This window comes from Emys orbicularis, chromosome 9 (genome assembly GCF_028017835.1).
Source record: "Emys orbicularis isolate rEmyOrb1 chromosome 9, rEmyOrb1.hap1, whole genome shotgun sequence".
Lineage (NCBI taxonomy): Eukaryota > Metazoa > Chordata > Testudines > Emydidae > Emys > Emys orbicularis.
In genome coordinates this window covers 178,380-196,647 of record NC_088691.1, presented here as the reverse complement: position 1 = coordinate 196,647, position 18,268 = coordinate 178,380, and the positions used below count along the sequence as shown (strand labels likewise).

Here is an 18,268-nt window from a genome sequence, read left to right as displayed (position 1 = left end):
TCCAAAAATTCTATTTACACTTAGCATGCGCTAGTCCAGTGCCACAGGGATTGGGTAGGATTTCCCCTACAGTAGCTCATTTTAGCTGCAGAGGGGGTAGGAGCAACAGGGATAGGCAGAAAGAGTCTGAAACAACTAGAGAACACCCCTCCCCAGAACCTGGAACAGAACCCAAAATTTCTGAGTCCCTATAAAAAGCAACAGAGGGTCCTGTGGCACCTTTAAGACTAACAGAAGTATTGGGAGCATAAGCTTTCGTGGGTAAGAACCTCACTTCTTCAGATGCAAGGTACCCTGCCTCTGGAGATTTCCATTACTTGCATCTGAAGAAGTGAGGTTCTTACCCACGAAAGCTTATGCTCCCAATACTTCTGTTAGTCTTAAAGGTGCCACAGGACCCTCTGTTGCTTTTTACAGATTCAGACTAACACGGCTACCCCTCTGATACCTGAGTCCCTATGTTTCTCTGCTGACTAGCAAAAAGCTATAAAAGCCACTGGCAAAGTTTGTCTCTCCCCATCTAGTGACTGGTCCACATGGAGGATAATAGCTTACTGCTGCTACTAGCTACTCTTTTAGCTCAAGTGGCAGAGGACTGTGCTGTAGATCTAAAGTTTTCAGCCCTGCTAAGACTTATGTGGGGATCATTATGGAACCTTAAACTGACTGCCTCGTATATATCCTTTATGATGGTCTTTAGTTACGTGATCACATACTATTTTGTGCACAGGATGGACTGTACTAAGGGCATGAATCAGGGTTATGTAGTAAATGAGACCATTGTCCATAGGATCCTTACCTCACTTAAAGCAGAAATTGAGAAGTGTATAGTGAATGAGGCAGGGGATTGCAGGAAGAGAAAGAATGGTCTTGTGATTAAGGCAGGGGAATACCACCGTGGAGAATTGGATTCTATCCCTACCTCTGCCACAAACTTTTCAGTGTGGCCACTGTGTATCTCATTTTATGTGTGCCTAACTTGAGACACGGGGGGCCTCATTTGCAAAAGTTCTGTGTGCTCAGTTGCAACAAAACTTGATGTGCTTTGAACATATAAAAATTTAAATAGTCTGAAAAATTGGGCAGTAAGCATTTCAAATTGGGCACCCTGAATTAGTGGACACTTCTGACAGTTTTGACCTTAATCTCTTTGTGCCTCAGTTTCCAATCTGGAAAATAGGGATAATCTCCTCCTCTCAGATCAGAAGGGTGTTATGAAAATAAATTCATTAATGTTTATGAAGCACTTGAAAATTTACAATGATGAACACAATAGAAAAATCCATGAGGAAATTAATAATTCTGTACTCAGTGTAGGGTTTGGATGGTGTGTGGCAAATGAGGTCTGAGGTCATTGCATGATAAGGATAACGAAACATATTTAATAGCTACCCATTCTGAGAGCACCATTTATCTTGTGCACTGAATGAAGCAGGGGCCTGTGGAAAAAATAGCATGTGATCATGTAATTAAAGGCTGTATCATGATGCATCTGCATAAAAAGGCTGAATTAAGGTTGCACGGGCAATCTGAATGCTCGATTTTGTAATCCTAATATTCTTTTAACATAGGAATTTAAAAAATATTTCGTACCTTCTAGTTTAGTAAATCTACAGTGTATCTAAAAAATAGACTGAGTTGTCCAGATAGTCTGTGACCAGTGCCATGTGGGTCAACCAGTCAGAATCTCAAGTGTCTCCTTCACTCCGGACTGGCCATGCCTGGGAGTGTTGCTGACGTGCTCACAATTGCTGCGTTGGGAAAGAGATCTTGTTCTACTGCCCATCCACCCTCTGCATGCTGACTTCACTGCTCCCATCAGTGAAACTAGATAAATCCTGTTCATGGGAGGAAGTGTTTAAACAAAAATACTAGTGCTTTTCATGAAGGTTTGGGGATAAGGCTCTGCTGTTCCACCACTCTTGCTCCTCTGGGAGGAATCCTACTGTGGGTGTTCAAGTTCCAGGAAAACTGGGCTGGTAGAAGGATGCTTGGCCACTTGTAGACCTAGATTAAAACCTTTGTGTTCCAGACGAAAATTTGCCCTCTTTGATGAGCAGCACCGGGAGGAGATGCGGAAGGAGCGGCGCAGGATCCAGGAGCAGCTAAGGCGGCTCAAACGGAACCAGGAAAAAGAAAAACTCAAGGGCCCACCAGAGAAAAAACCCAAGAAAATGAAGGAGCGGCCAGATCTGAAGGTAACTAAGCATCAAGTAAAACAAAGCAATCCAAGGGAGAAAAGGCAATGGAATACAGTGTCCTAGCAAACCTTCTCATTTGGATAGAAGAAAGAGGAGAAAACTATGGGATAGGATATGACAACATAGGTGCTGTTTCCAGGGTCTTAATATCAAGTATAAGTCACACACTCCATGCTTAGTTTTGCTCTATAACATGGTCCAGAATATCCCAGGTCCAGTACTTCCAGAGAAGTGCTAATGACTCTTACCATGACAGAGCAATTTTTGGCTGTCAAGCGATTAAAAAAATTAATCGCGATTAATTACACGATTAATCGTGCTGTTAAACAATAATAGAATACCATTTATTTAAATATTTTTGGATGTTTTCTACATTTTAAAATATATTGATTTCAATTACAACACAGAATACAAAGTGTACAGTGCTCACTTTATATTTATATTTGATTACAAATATTTGCACTGTAAAAAAACAAAAGAAATAGTGTTTTTCAGTTCACCTAATACAAGTACAGTAGTGCAATCTCTTTATCATGAAAGTTGAACTTAAAAATGTAGATTTTTGTTATTGTTACATAACTGCACTCAAAAATAAAACAATGTAAAACTTTAGAGCCTACAAGTCTACTCAGCCCTACTTCAGCCAATCGCTCAGACAAATAAGTTTGGTTACAATTTGCAGGAGATAATGCTGCCCGCTTCTTGTTTACAATGTCACCTGAAAGTGAGAAGAGGCATTTGCATGGCACTGTTGTAGCTGGTGTTGCAAGATATTTACATGCCAGATGCGCTAAAGATTCATATGTCCCTTCATGCTTCAACCATCATTCCAGGGGACATGCGTCCATGCTGATTACATTTTCTGCTTGATAACGATCCAAAGCAGAGCGGACTGACGCATGTTCATTTTCATCATCTGAATCAGATGCCACCAGCAGAACATTGATTTTCTTTTTCGGTGGTTCGGGTTCTGTACATCTGAGTGTTGCTCTTTTAAGACTTCTGAAAGCTCCACACCTTGTCCCTCTCAGATTTTGGACGGCACTTCAGATTCTTAAAGCTTGGGTTGAGTGCTGTAGCTATTTTTAGAGATCTCACATTGGTACCTTCTTTGCGTTTTATCAAATCTGTGGTGAGTGTTCTTAAAACAACAAGATGTGCTGGGTCATCATCCGAGACTGCTATAACATGAAATATATGGCAGAATTTGGGTAAAACAGAACTCCCCAAGGAGTTCAGTCATAAATTTAATTAACACATTTTTTTTTTTTTTTTTACAAGCATCATCAGCATGGAAGCATGTCCTCTGGAATGGTGGCCAAAGCATGAAGGGACATATGAATGTTTAGCGTATCTGACATGTAACTACCTTGCAAAGCCAGCTACAAAAGTGCCATGCAAATGTTTGTTCTCACTTTCTGGTGATGTAAATAAGAAGCAGGCAGCATTATCTCCCATAAATGTAAACAAACTTGTTTGTCTTAGCAATTGGCTAAACAAGAAGTAGGACTGAGTTGACTTGTAGGCGCTAAAGTTTTACATTGTTTTGTTTTTGAGTGCAGTTATGTAACAAAAAAAATTCTACATTTGTAAATTACACTTTAACGATAGAGATTGCACTACAGTACTTGTCTGAGGTGAACTGAAAAATACTATTTCTTTTGTTTTTTTACAGTGCAAATATTTGTAATAAAAAATAATATAAAGTGAGCACTGTACACTTTGTATTTTGTGTTGTAATAGAAATCAATATATTTGAAAACGTAAAAAAAAATCCAGAAATATTTAATAAATTTCAATTGGTATTCTATTGTTTAACAGTGTGATTAATCATGATTAATTTTTTGAGTTAATCTCATGAGTTAACTGTGATTAATCAACAGCACTAATTATTTCCTTTATATGTTATGTGGAGCTAGAACATCAGGCCAGTAAGAAGCTGCTATCTTACTGGTAAATTGGTAATTATCTTACCTCTAAATCAAATGGTGGATTCTCTGTCTTTGACTTCAAATTAAGACTAGATGCCTTTCTGGAACTGATACTTTAACCAAGCACAAATTATACAGGGCTTAAAACGGATAACTGGGTGAAATTTAATGGCTTGTGATATGGGAGAGGTCAGACTAGATGATCTATAGTTTCCATCTGGCCTTAAACTCAGAATAAATTTTAATTGTTCACCTTGTTTATCTTTTCTGCAGTTAAAATGTGGGGCCTGTGGTGCAATTGGACACATGAGAACTAATAAATTCTGTCCCCTCTACTATCAAACGAATGCCCCACCCTCCAACCCTGTTGCCATGACAGAGGAGCAGGAGGAAGAGCTGGAAAAGACAGTCATTCACAATGATAATGAAGAGCTTATCAAAGTGGAGGGGACCAAAATTGTCCTCGGAAAGCAACTGATTGAGAGGTGAGGGCAGGACTGGAGGTGCAGGGATGGGTGATGAGAAGGGCAGTCTGTGGGCTGATGCAAGATACATACACATCACAGGTGCAGTAGACACAGGAGTAAAGTGGCTGGGTTTTAGATATATTGTTGATAATGCAGTATTTAAATCCTGATTGAGCTTGGTATTGTACCAGACAGGATCCATGCTGATTTTGAGGTGCAAACAGTCTTGTTGGTAAGAGATGCAAAGGAAATAAAAGGTCTATTTCTTTTCTCTAGTGCAGATGAGGTTCGCAGGAAATCACTGGTCTTGAAGTTCCCTAAACAGCAGCTTCCTCCAAAGAAAAAGCGGCGAGTTGGGACCACAGTTCACTGCGATTACTTGAATGTGAGTGTAGATGTCATTGGATCAATTTTTAGTCTCTTCATATCCAATTGTTAAGGCTACGTTTTAGTCATGGGTATTTTTAGTAAAAGTCATGGACAGATCATGGGCAGTAAACAAAAATTCACGGCCTGTAACCTGTCCATGACTTTTACTATATACACTCACTAAAACTTGGGTGGGGGGCCGTGGGTTCTCTAAGGGGGGGTGGGGTCTGTGGGTGCTGTGGGTGCTCAGGGGGTGGGGCACAGGCAGCGGCGCACGGGGCCTGCAGGTGCAGGCAGCATGTGGAGCCCCCTGACCCCTCCGCCTAGAAGCTGCAGGGCCATGCCAGTGGGAGCCAGGGAGCCCCCCACCCTGAGGTAAGTGAGCCCCCCCCGCACCCTCCCACACACCCAAACTGCTGAAGCTGGCCCAGGGGCTGCCTGGCTTGGGTAGCTCCTGAGCCATCACCAGCCGCTGCAGAAGTCACAGAGGTCATGGAAAGTCACGGAATCCGTGACAGACTCGCAGCCTTACCCATTGTCCATCCTGTTCAGTCCTTGCACTGCTCTTGGCCATCCATAGTACAGCACATGAGGCATTTATCTGCATATCCACCCATAGAATTAATAAACTAAACCTGCAGAGAACTTGTTTAGATTTATATTTTGTGTTTTGGAAGTGCCTTAACTTCCTACTTCTATCTGATTTCTTCAGCGGCCTCACAAGTCCATCCATCGGCGACGAACGGACCCTATGGTAACTTTGTCATCCATTCTAGAGGGCATTATCAACGATATGAGGGATCTTCCCAATGTAAGTTTAGGCCGTATGATCAAAGTTCTGTGTCCTGAGTAGGCTGATAGATTGAGTTATGTGGCTGAATCTGAGACCCCAGAATTACGCAACACTGTCCCCGCAAGCTCTCTCCCTGTCACTGCCTCCTTGGTCCAGTCCAATCAGACTTGCATCCCTTGAATATTGCCCTCAATTCTTCAGTTTATTGTGCTGCAGGATGTTTTCAGTAAGAGTAACTGACTCATAGATGTCTAGGTAATATGATAACTGGGGCTCTTGGAATCAGGGAAAGCAGTTAAGCCTTTTTGGCACTGGGGAGATGATACATCTCTGCTTTCATTTCCCTCCTGTCATCTGAGCAGTAAAGGGGGGAGAGGATCAATGTGGGGAGAAGGGTTGAATTTTTCATTCCCACCCCATTATTTGTTACTAATCCAACAATTAGTAAGTAAATTAGCTTCATGTTTCTTTTTAAATGATCAGCAGTGGAATAATTCACAATGTTGACGTATCATCGTTAAGCTTCAGACTCAACACCCCACTAATAGGCTCTTGCATTCTGACCTACACTTTCAAAGCTGTCACCAGACTCATAGACATCATTGTATTGGCTTACATTTATTTCAGACTTTGAAGATTATCTTTGCAACGGTAAGGATTAGTGAATTTTTTTTAAAATAAAAGTTTAGAATCTCTGGAGCACAACTATAGAGCGGATACAAAAAGGACAATTGTGCAGCAATTTATACAGGTTTATAATTGTATTATATGTGGGATTTTGGAGAGAGCTATTGAATATCGACTTGTTTCTGGTTTTAGGTAGAGTTGGAATTGATTTTAAAATATTAGCCAAGATTTACAAAAATAGGAGTCTAAAGTTAAGTTTCTTATTTAGGCTCCTGTGAAAATAAACGTACTTTCAAAAGTACCCAGTAACTCCCACTGAAGTCCTTGTGGGACGCTTCTTCCTCAGAGTGGTGGCAAAGTCATAATAGAATAGTAAATTCTGTGGAGAGAAACAAAATACCACAGTCACATACAGGTGGTCTTCAGCATGTGTAGCTTAGTAGGTATGTCTACACAGCGTTTTGGAGCAAGCCTCCCAGTCCGGGTTGATAGACTTGGGGTAGTGGGGCTCGCACTAGTTCTCTAAAAATAGCTGTGCAGACAGCGCTTTGAAGTTGCAGGTTGGGCTCTGAAGCCTAGGGAGGGGGTAGACGTCAAAGCCCACGCTTGAGCCCGACCTGAACTTCAAAGTGCTGTCTATGCAGCTATTTTTAGAGTGCTAGCATGAGCCCCGATACCCCAAATCTATCGACCGGACTGGGAGGTTCACTCCAAAATACCATGTAGACATACCCTAAAGGGCCTCTGATCTGCTGGCTATTCTGCTTGTGGAGGTTGATGGGACTGAATGCCCATTCTTTTTTGTATTCCTCAGACATACCCATTTCACACACCTGTTAATGCAAAGGTCGTGAAAGACTATTACAAAATCATTACACGGCCTATGGACCTACAGACCCTGCGTGAAAATGTCCGTAAACGTCTATATCCTTCCCGGGAAGAGTTCCGTGAACACCTGGAGCTGATTGTCAAGAACAGTGCAACGTACAATGGTAGGAAGCTCCCTAAAACACTGAGGTTCAGTTTTTCATCTGGTGAGCTGTGTTGCACTGTAATGGGAATTGTGCATATGCCTTGTGTATGGAATCTGGTGGCATGGGAGGGGGAAAACTCTCATACTCTGCAGGGAAAAGATGAAAGCAGCAAAGTTAATGCTGTCAAAATGGATAAGATGAATATAACAGACTTCTTCAAAGATATCAGGAGGACAATAAATTAGTCAGCTTGTTATAAATTTAGAAGGGGTGAACTCTAAAATCTGTCTATACAAAACAAAATAAGAGGCTTGGGCAGTTAGGAAGTAATGAAGGCTTTATCAACAGGAGGTCAGATTTGCAGGTAGAGGTACCCTGTTAATTTCTGGCCATAACCCGAGCTCTGTCCACAGGTGAAGCCAAAATGAGTCATTCTTGATAGATTACGATATGATCATCCTTCTCTTTTCTTTCAAACTTTGATCAGCAGTGAGATACTTACCAATGTTAGTATTTACATTGCCATATTATGCTTCAGAGTCTACACATTCCTTGAAGTGAATTGCGGCAATTCACACCTCTCAAGGCTATTACTTCATATTCTGCAGACTGAGGAGTAGCCTTCGTTTCAAAGGCTTTGTCTAGACTACCACTTTTGTCAGTAAACCTTTTGTCGGTCAGAGGTGTGGAAAAAAACACCTTTCTGACCGACATAAGTTGCATCGGCAAAAGTGCTGGTGTAGACCGCGCTATGTCAGCAGGATAGACTCTACTGCCGATGTAGCTAATGCCAGTCATTTGGGGATGGTTTAATTATGCTGACGGGAGAGTTCTCTCCTGCTGGCAAAGAGCAGCTTACCCGGGAGACCATACAGTGGCACAGCTGAAGTGGTGCAGCTGTGCCGCTGTAAGGTCCGTAATGTAGACATAGCCAAAGGCTTTGCTGATACAGCTATGCCAGCAGAACCCCCCAGTGGAGACTTAGACCCCCCAGTAGAGTTTATACAAGCAAAAGGACTTTTGCCAGGATAGCTGTGTTTGCATGGGGTTTTTTTTTTGGCAGAGCTATGTTAGTCAAGGGTGTGGTTCTTTCACACCCTGCCGATGTAAGTATGCTGACAAAACTTTGTAGTGTGGGCTGGCTTCAGGCAAACATCACTATAGTGATTTACATTTGGTTGGTGTTTTCAAGGTTTTCGTCCCAGCCAGAAACCTATTTTTGGAAAACGAATCAATCTTTAGATTTTATAGAGCAACATGCAGTTGCTGGGTAAAAGTGCTGATTCACTGAACCACTGTGAGGCAGCCCTATTGTGACTCCTGTTAACACAGCTTTTTATCTGACAAGTATTCTTTAAAAATATTAGGCACTATATAAGTGCTAAGCCTTGCCATATTCCAGGCCTCATGTATTCAGCGGCAAGCAGGACTTAAACTCTGGTAGACCTCCCTGTATTCTGCAGTAGTCTGGAAAATCTGTAGCCACTTCATTCACAAAGGAATCACCCTCTTTGCTCAGTTGGTTTTCCGTGTTTTCTTCACAAACATGAGGGCTAGAATAATGGGTTGTTCTTCGAGTGCTTGCTCATGTCAATTCCAGTCGGGGGGGGGTGCGCCGCGTGCACAGTAGCCGGAAGGTTTTTCCCCTAGCAGTACCCGTCGGTTTGGCTCAGGCGCCCCCTGGAATAGTGCCTCCATGGCGCCATATATAGGGTCCTGCCAACCCGCTGCCACTTCAGTTCCTTCTTACCGCCTGTGATGGTTAGCCAGAATGCTTGTTCTCTCTTGCTTCAGCAAGCCTTTCTCCCTAGTAGTCTTCAGACTTTTCTCCTGTAAATAGTTAAATCAGTAGTTAGTAGTCAGTCAGTCAGTATATAGTTAGAATTCCAGTAGGGAATTGTTCTGGGGGTACCCCTCATTGTGTTTCCCCGCGGTACTGGGGCATGCCTCAGTCCCCGGGGTTTAAACCTTGTGCAGCTTGTAGCAGGCCTATGCCCAGGAGTGACCCCCACACTTCCCGCTTGAAGTGTTTGGGGGAATTGCATCAAAAGGACTGTTGCGCTGGAGTTGCCCTCCACGCCGGAGACCTTTGAGGTGGTGAGAGAACTTATCACATTCACAGTGCTGCCTTCTCCACCTAGGCAAGACAGGGCACCGAGCTCAAAAGCAGCGGCACCCCCGAGACCATCGGTGCCGTCCCGAGGCAAGCCAGCGATGGTACTATGTCGGTCGCGATCCCCTTGGCACTGGTCACCGCTACCCTCAGGCAGCGGAGAGGCAGGGGAGCAGCACCGGTCCCCAAGCTCCTGGCACCGGACTCAAAACAGGCGAGAGCATTTCTACCAGAGTCGCGTTTTCAGACCTGTTGCAACAACATACAAGGTCTCTGACAATTCCCTACTACCACAGCAAGGAATTGCCTAAAGCTCCTGGGCCACATGGCTGTCTGTACTTACATAGTACAGCATGTCAGACTGAGACTCCAAGCTCTTCAGGTGTGGCTAGCCTCAGTGTATCGACCAAACTGGGGCAGTCTAAACCAGGTAGTCACTCTTTCCCAACCGGTTCTTGAGTCTCTCCTATGGTGGCTCAGCCTGCAAGTGGTGTGTGTGGTTATTCCCTACTCCAAACCTCAGCCATCCCTGTCACTGGTTACGGACGTGTCAGCAATGGGTTGGGGAGCGCATCTAGGGGAGCTCAGGACTCAGGGCCTCTAGTCCCAAGTGGAGCTCTCACTTCACTTCACATCAATGTCAAAGAGCTGAAGGCAGTCTGTCTGGCATGGCAGTCCATCTGGCATGCCAGACCTTCCAAGCTCACTTGGAGGGGAGATGTGTGTCAGTCATGACAGACAATACAACAGCGATGTTTTATATAAACAGACTGGGGCTTGATTGCAGATGCGTTCCTTCTTCCCTGGAAGGACCACCTCCTTTACACGTTTCCATCCATCCCACTCGAACACAAGGTGCTACTCAAAGTTCAAAGGGACAAAGCCTTGGTGATATTGATAGCTCCAGCGTGGCCACGTCAGCACTGGTACACGTCTCTTCTGGAGATGTCAGTGGAAACCCCAATCACCTTACCGCAGCTCCCGGACCTGATGACTCTGGACCACAGCTGCCTTCAGCACCCCAACCTCGAATCTCTACACCTCATGGCTTGGAAACTCCATGGCTAAACCCAACAGAGCTGGCTTGCTCTGATCCAGTTACGGAAGTCCTCCTTGGAAGTAGGAAACCGTCCACTAGGGTCACCTACCTAGCCAAATGGAAAAGATTCACAATTTGGTCATTGCAAAAACACGTCTCCTACGCACTTGACAATACCCTTTATCTTGGACTACCTTCTACATCTAAAGCAGCAAGGGCTTTCTGTGTCATCAGTAAAAGTCCACTTGGCTGCCATTTGCGGGCCAGTCAGTCTTCACTAACCCAATAGTTGGATGCTTTCTTAAAGGGCTTGACAGGTTATACCCTCAAATATGGTAGCCAATCCCAGCCTGGGACCTTAACCTGGTTCTTTCCAAACTACTGGGACCCCACTTTGACCCACTTGCGACATGCTGTCTGCTCTATCTCTCATGGAAGGTAGCATTCCGTGTAGCAATAACCTATGCCAGGACAGCATCCGAACTTAGGGCGCTAACATCTGAGCCTCCTTACACAGTGTTTTATAAGGACAAGGTTCAGCTTTGGCCGCACCCGGCCTTCCTCCCAAAAGTTGTCTCTGAGTTTCATGTTAATCAGGATATTTTTCTCCTAGTTTTCTACCCCAAGCTGCACGCAAACAGCCGGGAACAAAAACTCCACTCCTTGAAAGTTCGCTGGGCATTAGCTTTCTATATCGAAGGGACCAAAGCCATTTTGAAAATCTGCTCAACTATTCATCGCAGTAGCAGACAGAATGAAAGTGCTCCCAGTCTCTTCTCAAATAATTTTATGTATTACAACATGCATCCGAATGTGCTATGACCTGGCGAAAGTACCTGTCCCCGTGCTGACAGCGCACTCCACAAGGGCACAGGCATCTTCAGCGGCATTCCTCGCCCAGGTTCCGACCCAGGAAATTTGCAGGGCTGCGACGTGGTCCTCATTCCACACCTTTACCTCACATTATGCCATTACTCAGCAGGCTAGAGATGCAGCCTTTGGCAGAGCGGTGCTTCAATCAGCAAACCCTTGAGCTCTGACCTTGCCTCTGAGTTCCTGCTTGGTAGTCACCTAATTGGAATCGACATGAGCAAGCACTCGAAGCAGAAAAAACAGTTACCTAACTTTTGTAACTGCTGTTCTTCGAGATGTGTTGCTCATGTCCATTCCAAGAACCACCTGCCTCCCCCTGTGTCAGAGCATGGCCAGCAAGAAGGAACTGAAGTGGTGGCGGGTTGGCAGAGCCCTATATACGGTGCTATGGAGGCACGACTCCAGGGGGCGCCTGAGCCAACCCAACGGGTACTGCTAGGGGAAAAACCTTCCACGTACTGTGAACGCGGCGCGCACCCCCCGTAATTGGAATGGACATGAGCAACACATCTCAAAGAACAACAGTTAAGAAAGGTAGGTAACTTTTTTTTGTTTCTTTTTTAAATTGAAGCTGAAATTTTGGAATGCAGTTCTGTGGCAAGTTGCGGTTTTTGTGGCAAATTTCACACTTGTGGAATCATGACATACATAGGACTCTGCTTTTCAGTAACTGGTTCTTGGAGAGTGTTGCTTCTGCATATTCACAATTCCTGCCCACCTTCCCTTCCTCAGAGTTCTGCTCTCATGACTGGGCTTTAACAGAAGGAAATGGGGACTCTATGGCCTCTGCTCCAAAGGTTCGGTGCAGTCCAGGGGGTGCTTATGGGTTCCCAATGGACACTGCTTTTCTAGGAGGTTCCCAAAGTTCAATGGCACGCTAGGGTGTATCCCACAAGTGTGAATATGTAGACACAACACTCACAATAGTAAGTAAACCACTGTCGATAATTAACTCTAGTAACTGTGTATGCCGTAGGAGAGAATCATTATAGTATGTGACTGGGGACATGTTTCAAACCATGATAGAAATATAATTAGTAATGCAAGTAATGAGTAAAGAGAGATTCCTAGGGTGTTACCTCATAATGCTCACAGGTGTTCTGTGATCAGAGTTTTCCTTTGTGTGCCATGGGGATGGTGAGCTTCATCCTCCCACCAGTCCTGAAATCTTCCACAGACGCCAAAGTGCATCACTGTACTTGCTGTGTATTTGCAGGGCCAAAACACTCACTGACCCAGATATCTCAGTCCATGCTGGACCTCTGTGATGAAAAACTAAAAGAGGCAAGTCTTGTAATTGGTTCTTGTAAGAATGGAGAGGGAGGGAGTGGCATGAGGGTTGAGGGGTTTTGAGGGCAGAGAGGTTTTGGAAGTGCAGACAGAAGAATGAGTGGGGCAGGTGGGTTGTCTTTCTTCCTTTTCTGGCTATTTATATGCATTTTTACTGTTATTGGATCACCAAACAATTTTACACTGGGTTCTGTTCTTTGAGAAAGACACTTCTCTGCTCCTCTAGCTATCGTAAGTTGTCAAGGTGGGTTACCACACAGTTATTGGGGAGTATCTTCATAAACAGGTGGATATGTGCCTGCCTCTTAAAGGTGGAGGGTGTTTTGATGATGAATAGTTACTGATGGAGGATCAGCTATTAACATCCTTTAAATTCATTTCAGAAGGAAGATAAACTGGCTCGTTTAGAGAAAGCAATTAATCCTCTCCTGGACGATGACGACCAAGTGGCTTTTTCCTTCATATTGGATAACATCGTCACTCAAAAAATGATGGTGGTACCAGATGTATGTGATTGAAATGCAGTGTGTGCATGAGTTAGGAGATGTATAGCAATGGTATTCAAAGTGAAGGCCTGCAGAGCCATTCCCTATTTACTGGAGATGAGCAGACATGCACTAATTGTGGTGCTATGGCTGACATTACAGGCAGATGTTTGCAGTTTTGTGGCTGTTATCACACACTGATACAATATTGCAACATAAACAAGAGATGCTATGTCAGAATGACCTGCTGGGATTTTGTGACTGAGGTCAGGTCAACACTAAAAAGTAAAGTTGACCCAGCTATTTCACTCAGGTTTGTGAAAAATCCACACCTCTGAGTGACATAGTAAACCCAACCTAACCCCTGGTGTAGACACCTCTTGGGGAGCTGGATTAACTACAGCAATGGGAGAACCTCTCCCATCACTCTAGTGAGGCTCTACGCTGAAGTGCTACAGTGCAATGGTGCTCCTGCAGTGTTTCTAGTGAAGACATAGTCTGACTCAATATCTCTTCCGTCACCCCTTTCTTTATTGCTTGGAGTACGAGTCAAGATGTACATTCTGATTTCAGCTCTGTTGCTGACTCTGCTCTTGGGTAGAGCGGGTGAAACTCAGAATTTCTGCCAGAGGAAATTTTGACATTTTGAAATGTGCATTTGTTCTGAATCAGGACAAACCCAGATTTTTTTCAAAATTTCCTCCAAAATGGAAGTTCTGGAAAAATTCCATTTTGGAAGCACTGACACGTGGTGTTTAGGAAATATGCTCCCTGAGCCACAACAGCTGCTATCTGAAATTGGTATAATTCTTTCCATTTTCACTACTGCCCACCACTGAATAGGAAAACAGAAACAGTTAAGCAGAAATTAAAAGGTACAGTGACTAAAGTGAAATCCCTGCAAGCTGCATGGACGCTTTTTAAAGACACCATAATAAGAGGCCCAACTTAAATATATACCCCAAATTAAGAAACAGTAAAAGAACTAAAAAAGAGCCACCGTGGCTTAACAACCATGTAAAAGAAGCAGTGAGAGATAAAAAGGCATCTTTTAAAAAGTGGAAGTCAAATCCTAGTGAGGTAAATAGAAAGGAGCATAAACACTGCCAAATTAAGTGTAAAAATGTAATAAGAAAAGCCAAAGAGGAGTTTGAAGAACGGCTAGCCAAAAACTCAAACGGTAATAACAAAATGGTTTTTTAAGTACATCAGAAGCAGGAAGCCTGCTAAACAACCAGTGGGGCCCATGGATGATCGAGATACAAAAGGAGCACTTAAAGACGATAAAGTCATTGCGGAGAAACTAAATGAATTCTTTGCTTCAGTCTTCACGGTTGAGGATGTTAGGGAGATTCCCAAACCTGAGCCGGCTTTTGTAGGTGACAAATCTGAGGAACTGTCACAGATTGAAGTGTCACTAGAGCAGGTTTTGGAATTAATTGATAAACTTAACATTGACAAGTCACCGGGTCCAGATGGCATTCACCCAAGAGTTCTGAAAGAATTCAAATGTGAAGTTGCGGAACTATTAACTAGGGTTTGTAACCTGTCCTTTAAATCGGCTTCTGTACCCAATGACTGGAAGATAGCTAATGTAATGCCAATATTTAAAAAGGGCTCTAGAGGTGATCCCGGCAATTACAGACCGGTAAGTCTAATGTTAGTACCAGGCAAATTAGTTGAAAAAAATAGAATCATAGAATATCATGGATTGAGAACTGATTAAAAGACAGGGAGCAAAGGGTAGGAATAAATGGTAAATTCTCAGAATGGAGAGGAGTAACTAGTGGTGGTCCCCAAGGGTCTGTGCTAGGACCAATCCTATTCAACTTATTGGTCCTAGGACCAATCCTATTCAACTTATTCATAAATGATCTGGAGAAAGGGGTAAAAAGTGAGGTGGCAAAGTTTGCAGATGATACTAAACTGCTCAAGATAGTTAAGACCAAAGCAGACTGTGAAGAACTTCAAAAAGATCTCACAAACCTAAGTGATTGGGCAACAAAATGGCAAATGAAATTTAATGTGGATAAATGTAAAGTAATGCACATTTGGAAAAAATAACCCCAACTATACATATAATATGATGGGGGCTAATTTAGCTACAGCAGATCAGGAAAAAGATCTTGGAGTCATCGTGGATAGTTCTCTGAAGACGTCCACGCAGTGTGCAGAGGCTGTCAAAAAAGCAAACAGGATGTTAGGAATCATTAAAAAGGGGATAGAGAATAAGACGGAGAATATCTTATTGCCCTTATATAAATCGATGGTACGCCCACATCTTGAATACTGCGTACAGATGTGGTCTCCTCATCTCAAAAAAGATTTACTGGCACTAGAAAAGGTTCAGAGAAGGGCAACTAAAGTGATTAGGGGTTTGGAACGGGTCCCATATGAGGAGAGATTAAAGAGGCTATGACTTTTCAGCTTGGAAAAGAGAAGACTAAGGAGGGATATGATAGAGGTATATAAAATCATGAGTGATGTGGAGAAAGTAGATAAGGAAAAGTTATTTACTTTTTCCCATAATACAAGAACTAGGGACCACCAAATGAAATTAATGGGCAGCAGGTTTAAAACAAATAAAAGGAAGTTCTTCTTCACACAGCACACAGTCAACCTGTGGAACTCCTTGCCTGAGGAGGTTGTGAAGGCTAGGACTATAACAGCATTTAAAAGAGAACTAGATAAATTCATGGAGGTTAAGTCCATTAATGGCTGTTAGCCAGGATGGGTAAGGAATGGTGTCCTTAACCTCTGTTTGTCAGAGGGTGGAGATGGATGGCAGGAGAGAGATCACTTGATCATTACCTGTTAGGTTCACTCCCTCTGGGGCACCTGGCATTGGTCACTGTCGGTAGACAGGATACTGGGCTAGATGGACCTTTGGTCTGACCCAGTACAGCCGTTCTTATGTTCTTATGAAAAGTGAAACTTCTTGGCAGTTGGTGACAAACTGACAGGGCTTCTGGGGTCTGGTCCAGGGAAGCTCTACCCTGCAAACTGCCCAGGGCTTCTGGACTACCAGGCCAGCTGGTCCCCTAGGTTGCCTGACTCTTGGGGCTGCTGGTTCCCTATGCTGTGAGAGTTGAGCAGCCTGGAGAGCCCAGGAGTCTGGAACCCCTGGCATCCCCAGCCCAGGGCAAACCTCATGGTGCGGCTGCCCTGGAGCCACGAACCCTAGAATTCTGGGCTTCCTAGCAGTCAACCAGGCAAGCTGGCAGGAAACACCATTGGAACTCTGCTTGTGGTTCATCGAAGGTTCATCAAACCTGATACATATCCGCAAGACGAATTGACATTTTCTGACAAAAGCCTGTTTTGTTGGAAAATTCTACTCTTGGGTAACTCGCTCTTTGTGCCTCGGTTTCCATATTAGTAACACAGCAGTAATGTTTGTCTTCTTTGAGACCCCCTGGAGCAAGGTGATATGTAAAGTGTTATAGCAGTTGTAATAGCACTTTTGTATTAATTGTATGTAGCACTTTTCATCTCCAGATCTCAAGACACTCTGAGTACATACAAACATCAAGCTCTTACTATGTTTTAAATTTTAAAAAATTATATTGTGAAATAACATTAAGCAAATAAGTGACACTAAAACAGAAATTTTGCCTGTAGCACTCCATTAAACTTTACTTATTGATTCATTATATGCATTTCAGCATTAAATCCTACTAGGAAGTCAGGGAAGAGATTCCATGTTTCTGCCCCCTTAGGGCCATGTCAAGTAATCTTTAGGAATATTTACAGGTTTGTTTGACTTATGCTTGGCACAAGAATGGACGTCGGGGAAGGAAAAAAAGGTGGCTTTAAGTTTCTAGGCTGATCTACGCTGGCACAAGTTGGAAAAGTCCAGGTGAACAAGCCAGGGATCACTGGGGAGTAGGTATACTCTAGCTATGCCCCTTGTTACTCTCTCACAACCTCTGTACCAGGGGCTGAGAGAGTGGTGCAGGAGTTATCATATATCCTGAGGCTCCCCTAATGCAGATGGAATCCTCAAGGGGCTGAATAAACTGGCTGTAGGGTGACTTTGGGCTACCAGAACAGGGCTGAGGATCTGGCTGTTCGTTAAAAGAATAATACAGCTTTAGGTTTAGATAATACAAGTTGGTGGTGAAGGCCCTGGTTATGACCGTTTTCTCAAGGATTGACCATTTGACATAAGGGGAAATATTGATATGTATTCTTTAATTCTTCTTCGAGTGCTTGCTCATGTCGATTCCATTTTAGGTGTGCCTGCGCCCACATGCATAGTTGTCGGAGATTTTTGCCTTAGTGGTATCCGTAGGGCCGGACGGGGTTCCCGCTGGAGTGGCGCTCCCATGCAGTGGTATATCAGGCCCTGCCGGCCCTTCAGTTCCTTTGTATAGCCTGTGATGGTTGGTTGGAGCGCCTTGTCTTGCTTCGCAAGAACATTAGTGGTTTATTCATTGACTCGTTAGTTGTTGTTGAACATAGTTTCATAGGTAGTTAGTTGATAGTGTTACTTAATTAAGACTGTCCCCTGTTGGTACTTTGCCCCGAGCGAAGCAAGCCCGCTACCCCGGCTTTAAGCCACGTGTGTCATGCAGCAGGCCGATGCCGATCAGCGATCCACACGATAGCTGTTTTAAGTGTCTGGGAGAAGGCCATCGCAAGGACAGGTGCCGCATCTGTAAGAACTTTTGCCCGCGGACTCAGAAAGAGTGGGATATCCACTTGTGGGCATTGTTGTTGGAGGCTGCTCTTCTCCTGGCGTCGGAACCCTCCACTGCGGCACCTACACCCAGCACTTCGGCCTCGGCGTGCAGCGCACCACCGGCACCTGACTTGGCCCGGCACTGCTCCATGTCACCTGTGCCAAAGAAGAAACTGAAGAAACTAAGCCCCTCGGCACCAAAGAAGAGAGGAGCATCGGGCAAAGGACCTCTGTCAGGCCATGCACCTGTTATGGGAGTCATGGGGGTACCACAGAGGTCGGACCCACCAGCCCCACCAAGGACCCTCCCCCAACCCCAGGTTCCCAGCCTGTGATGGGGCCCGCAGTGCCCAAAGCAGTCTTGGCGGCCAAGGAGCAAGGCTGAACGACTCCTCAGGTGTCACGCCACGTGACCAAGATGG

General features: G+C 44.2%; 1 protein-coding gene across 3 annotated transcripts in view; it reads left to right on the top strand.

The window, feature by feature from the left end:
• The window catches only part of TAF1 (TATA-box binding protein associated factor 1), a 113,808-nt gene that overhangs the window by 65,356 nt on the left and 30,184 nt on the right, over positions 1-18,268 (top strand). For all 3 annotated transcript variants that reach the window (XM_065410457.1, XM_065410455.1, XM_065410456.1), the window contains exons 24-30: positions 2,033-2,198; positions 4,406-4,617; positions 4,876-4,984; positions 5,681-5,779; positions 7,203-7,380; positions 12,604-12,671; positions 13,061-13,183. In XM_065410457.1, the coding sequence (XP_065266529.1) occupies positions 2,033-2,198; positions 4,406-4,617; positions 4,876-4,984; positions 5,681-5,779; positions 7,203-7,380; positions 12,604-12,671; positions 13,061-13,183 (955 nt within the window). The remainder of the gene's footprint in view (positions 1-2,032; positions 2,199-4,405; positions 4,618-4,875; positions 4,985-5,680; positions 5,780-7,202; positions 7,381-12,603; positions 12,672-13,060; positions 13,184-18,268) is intronic.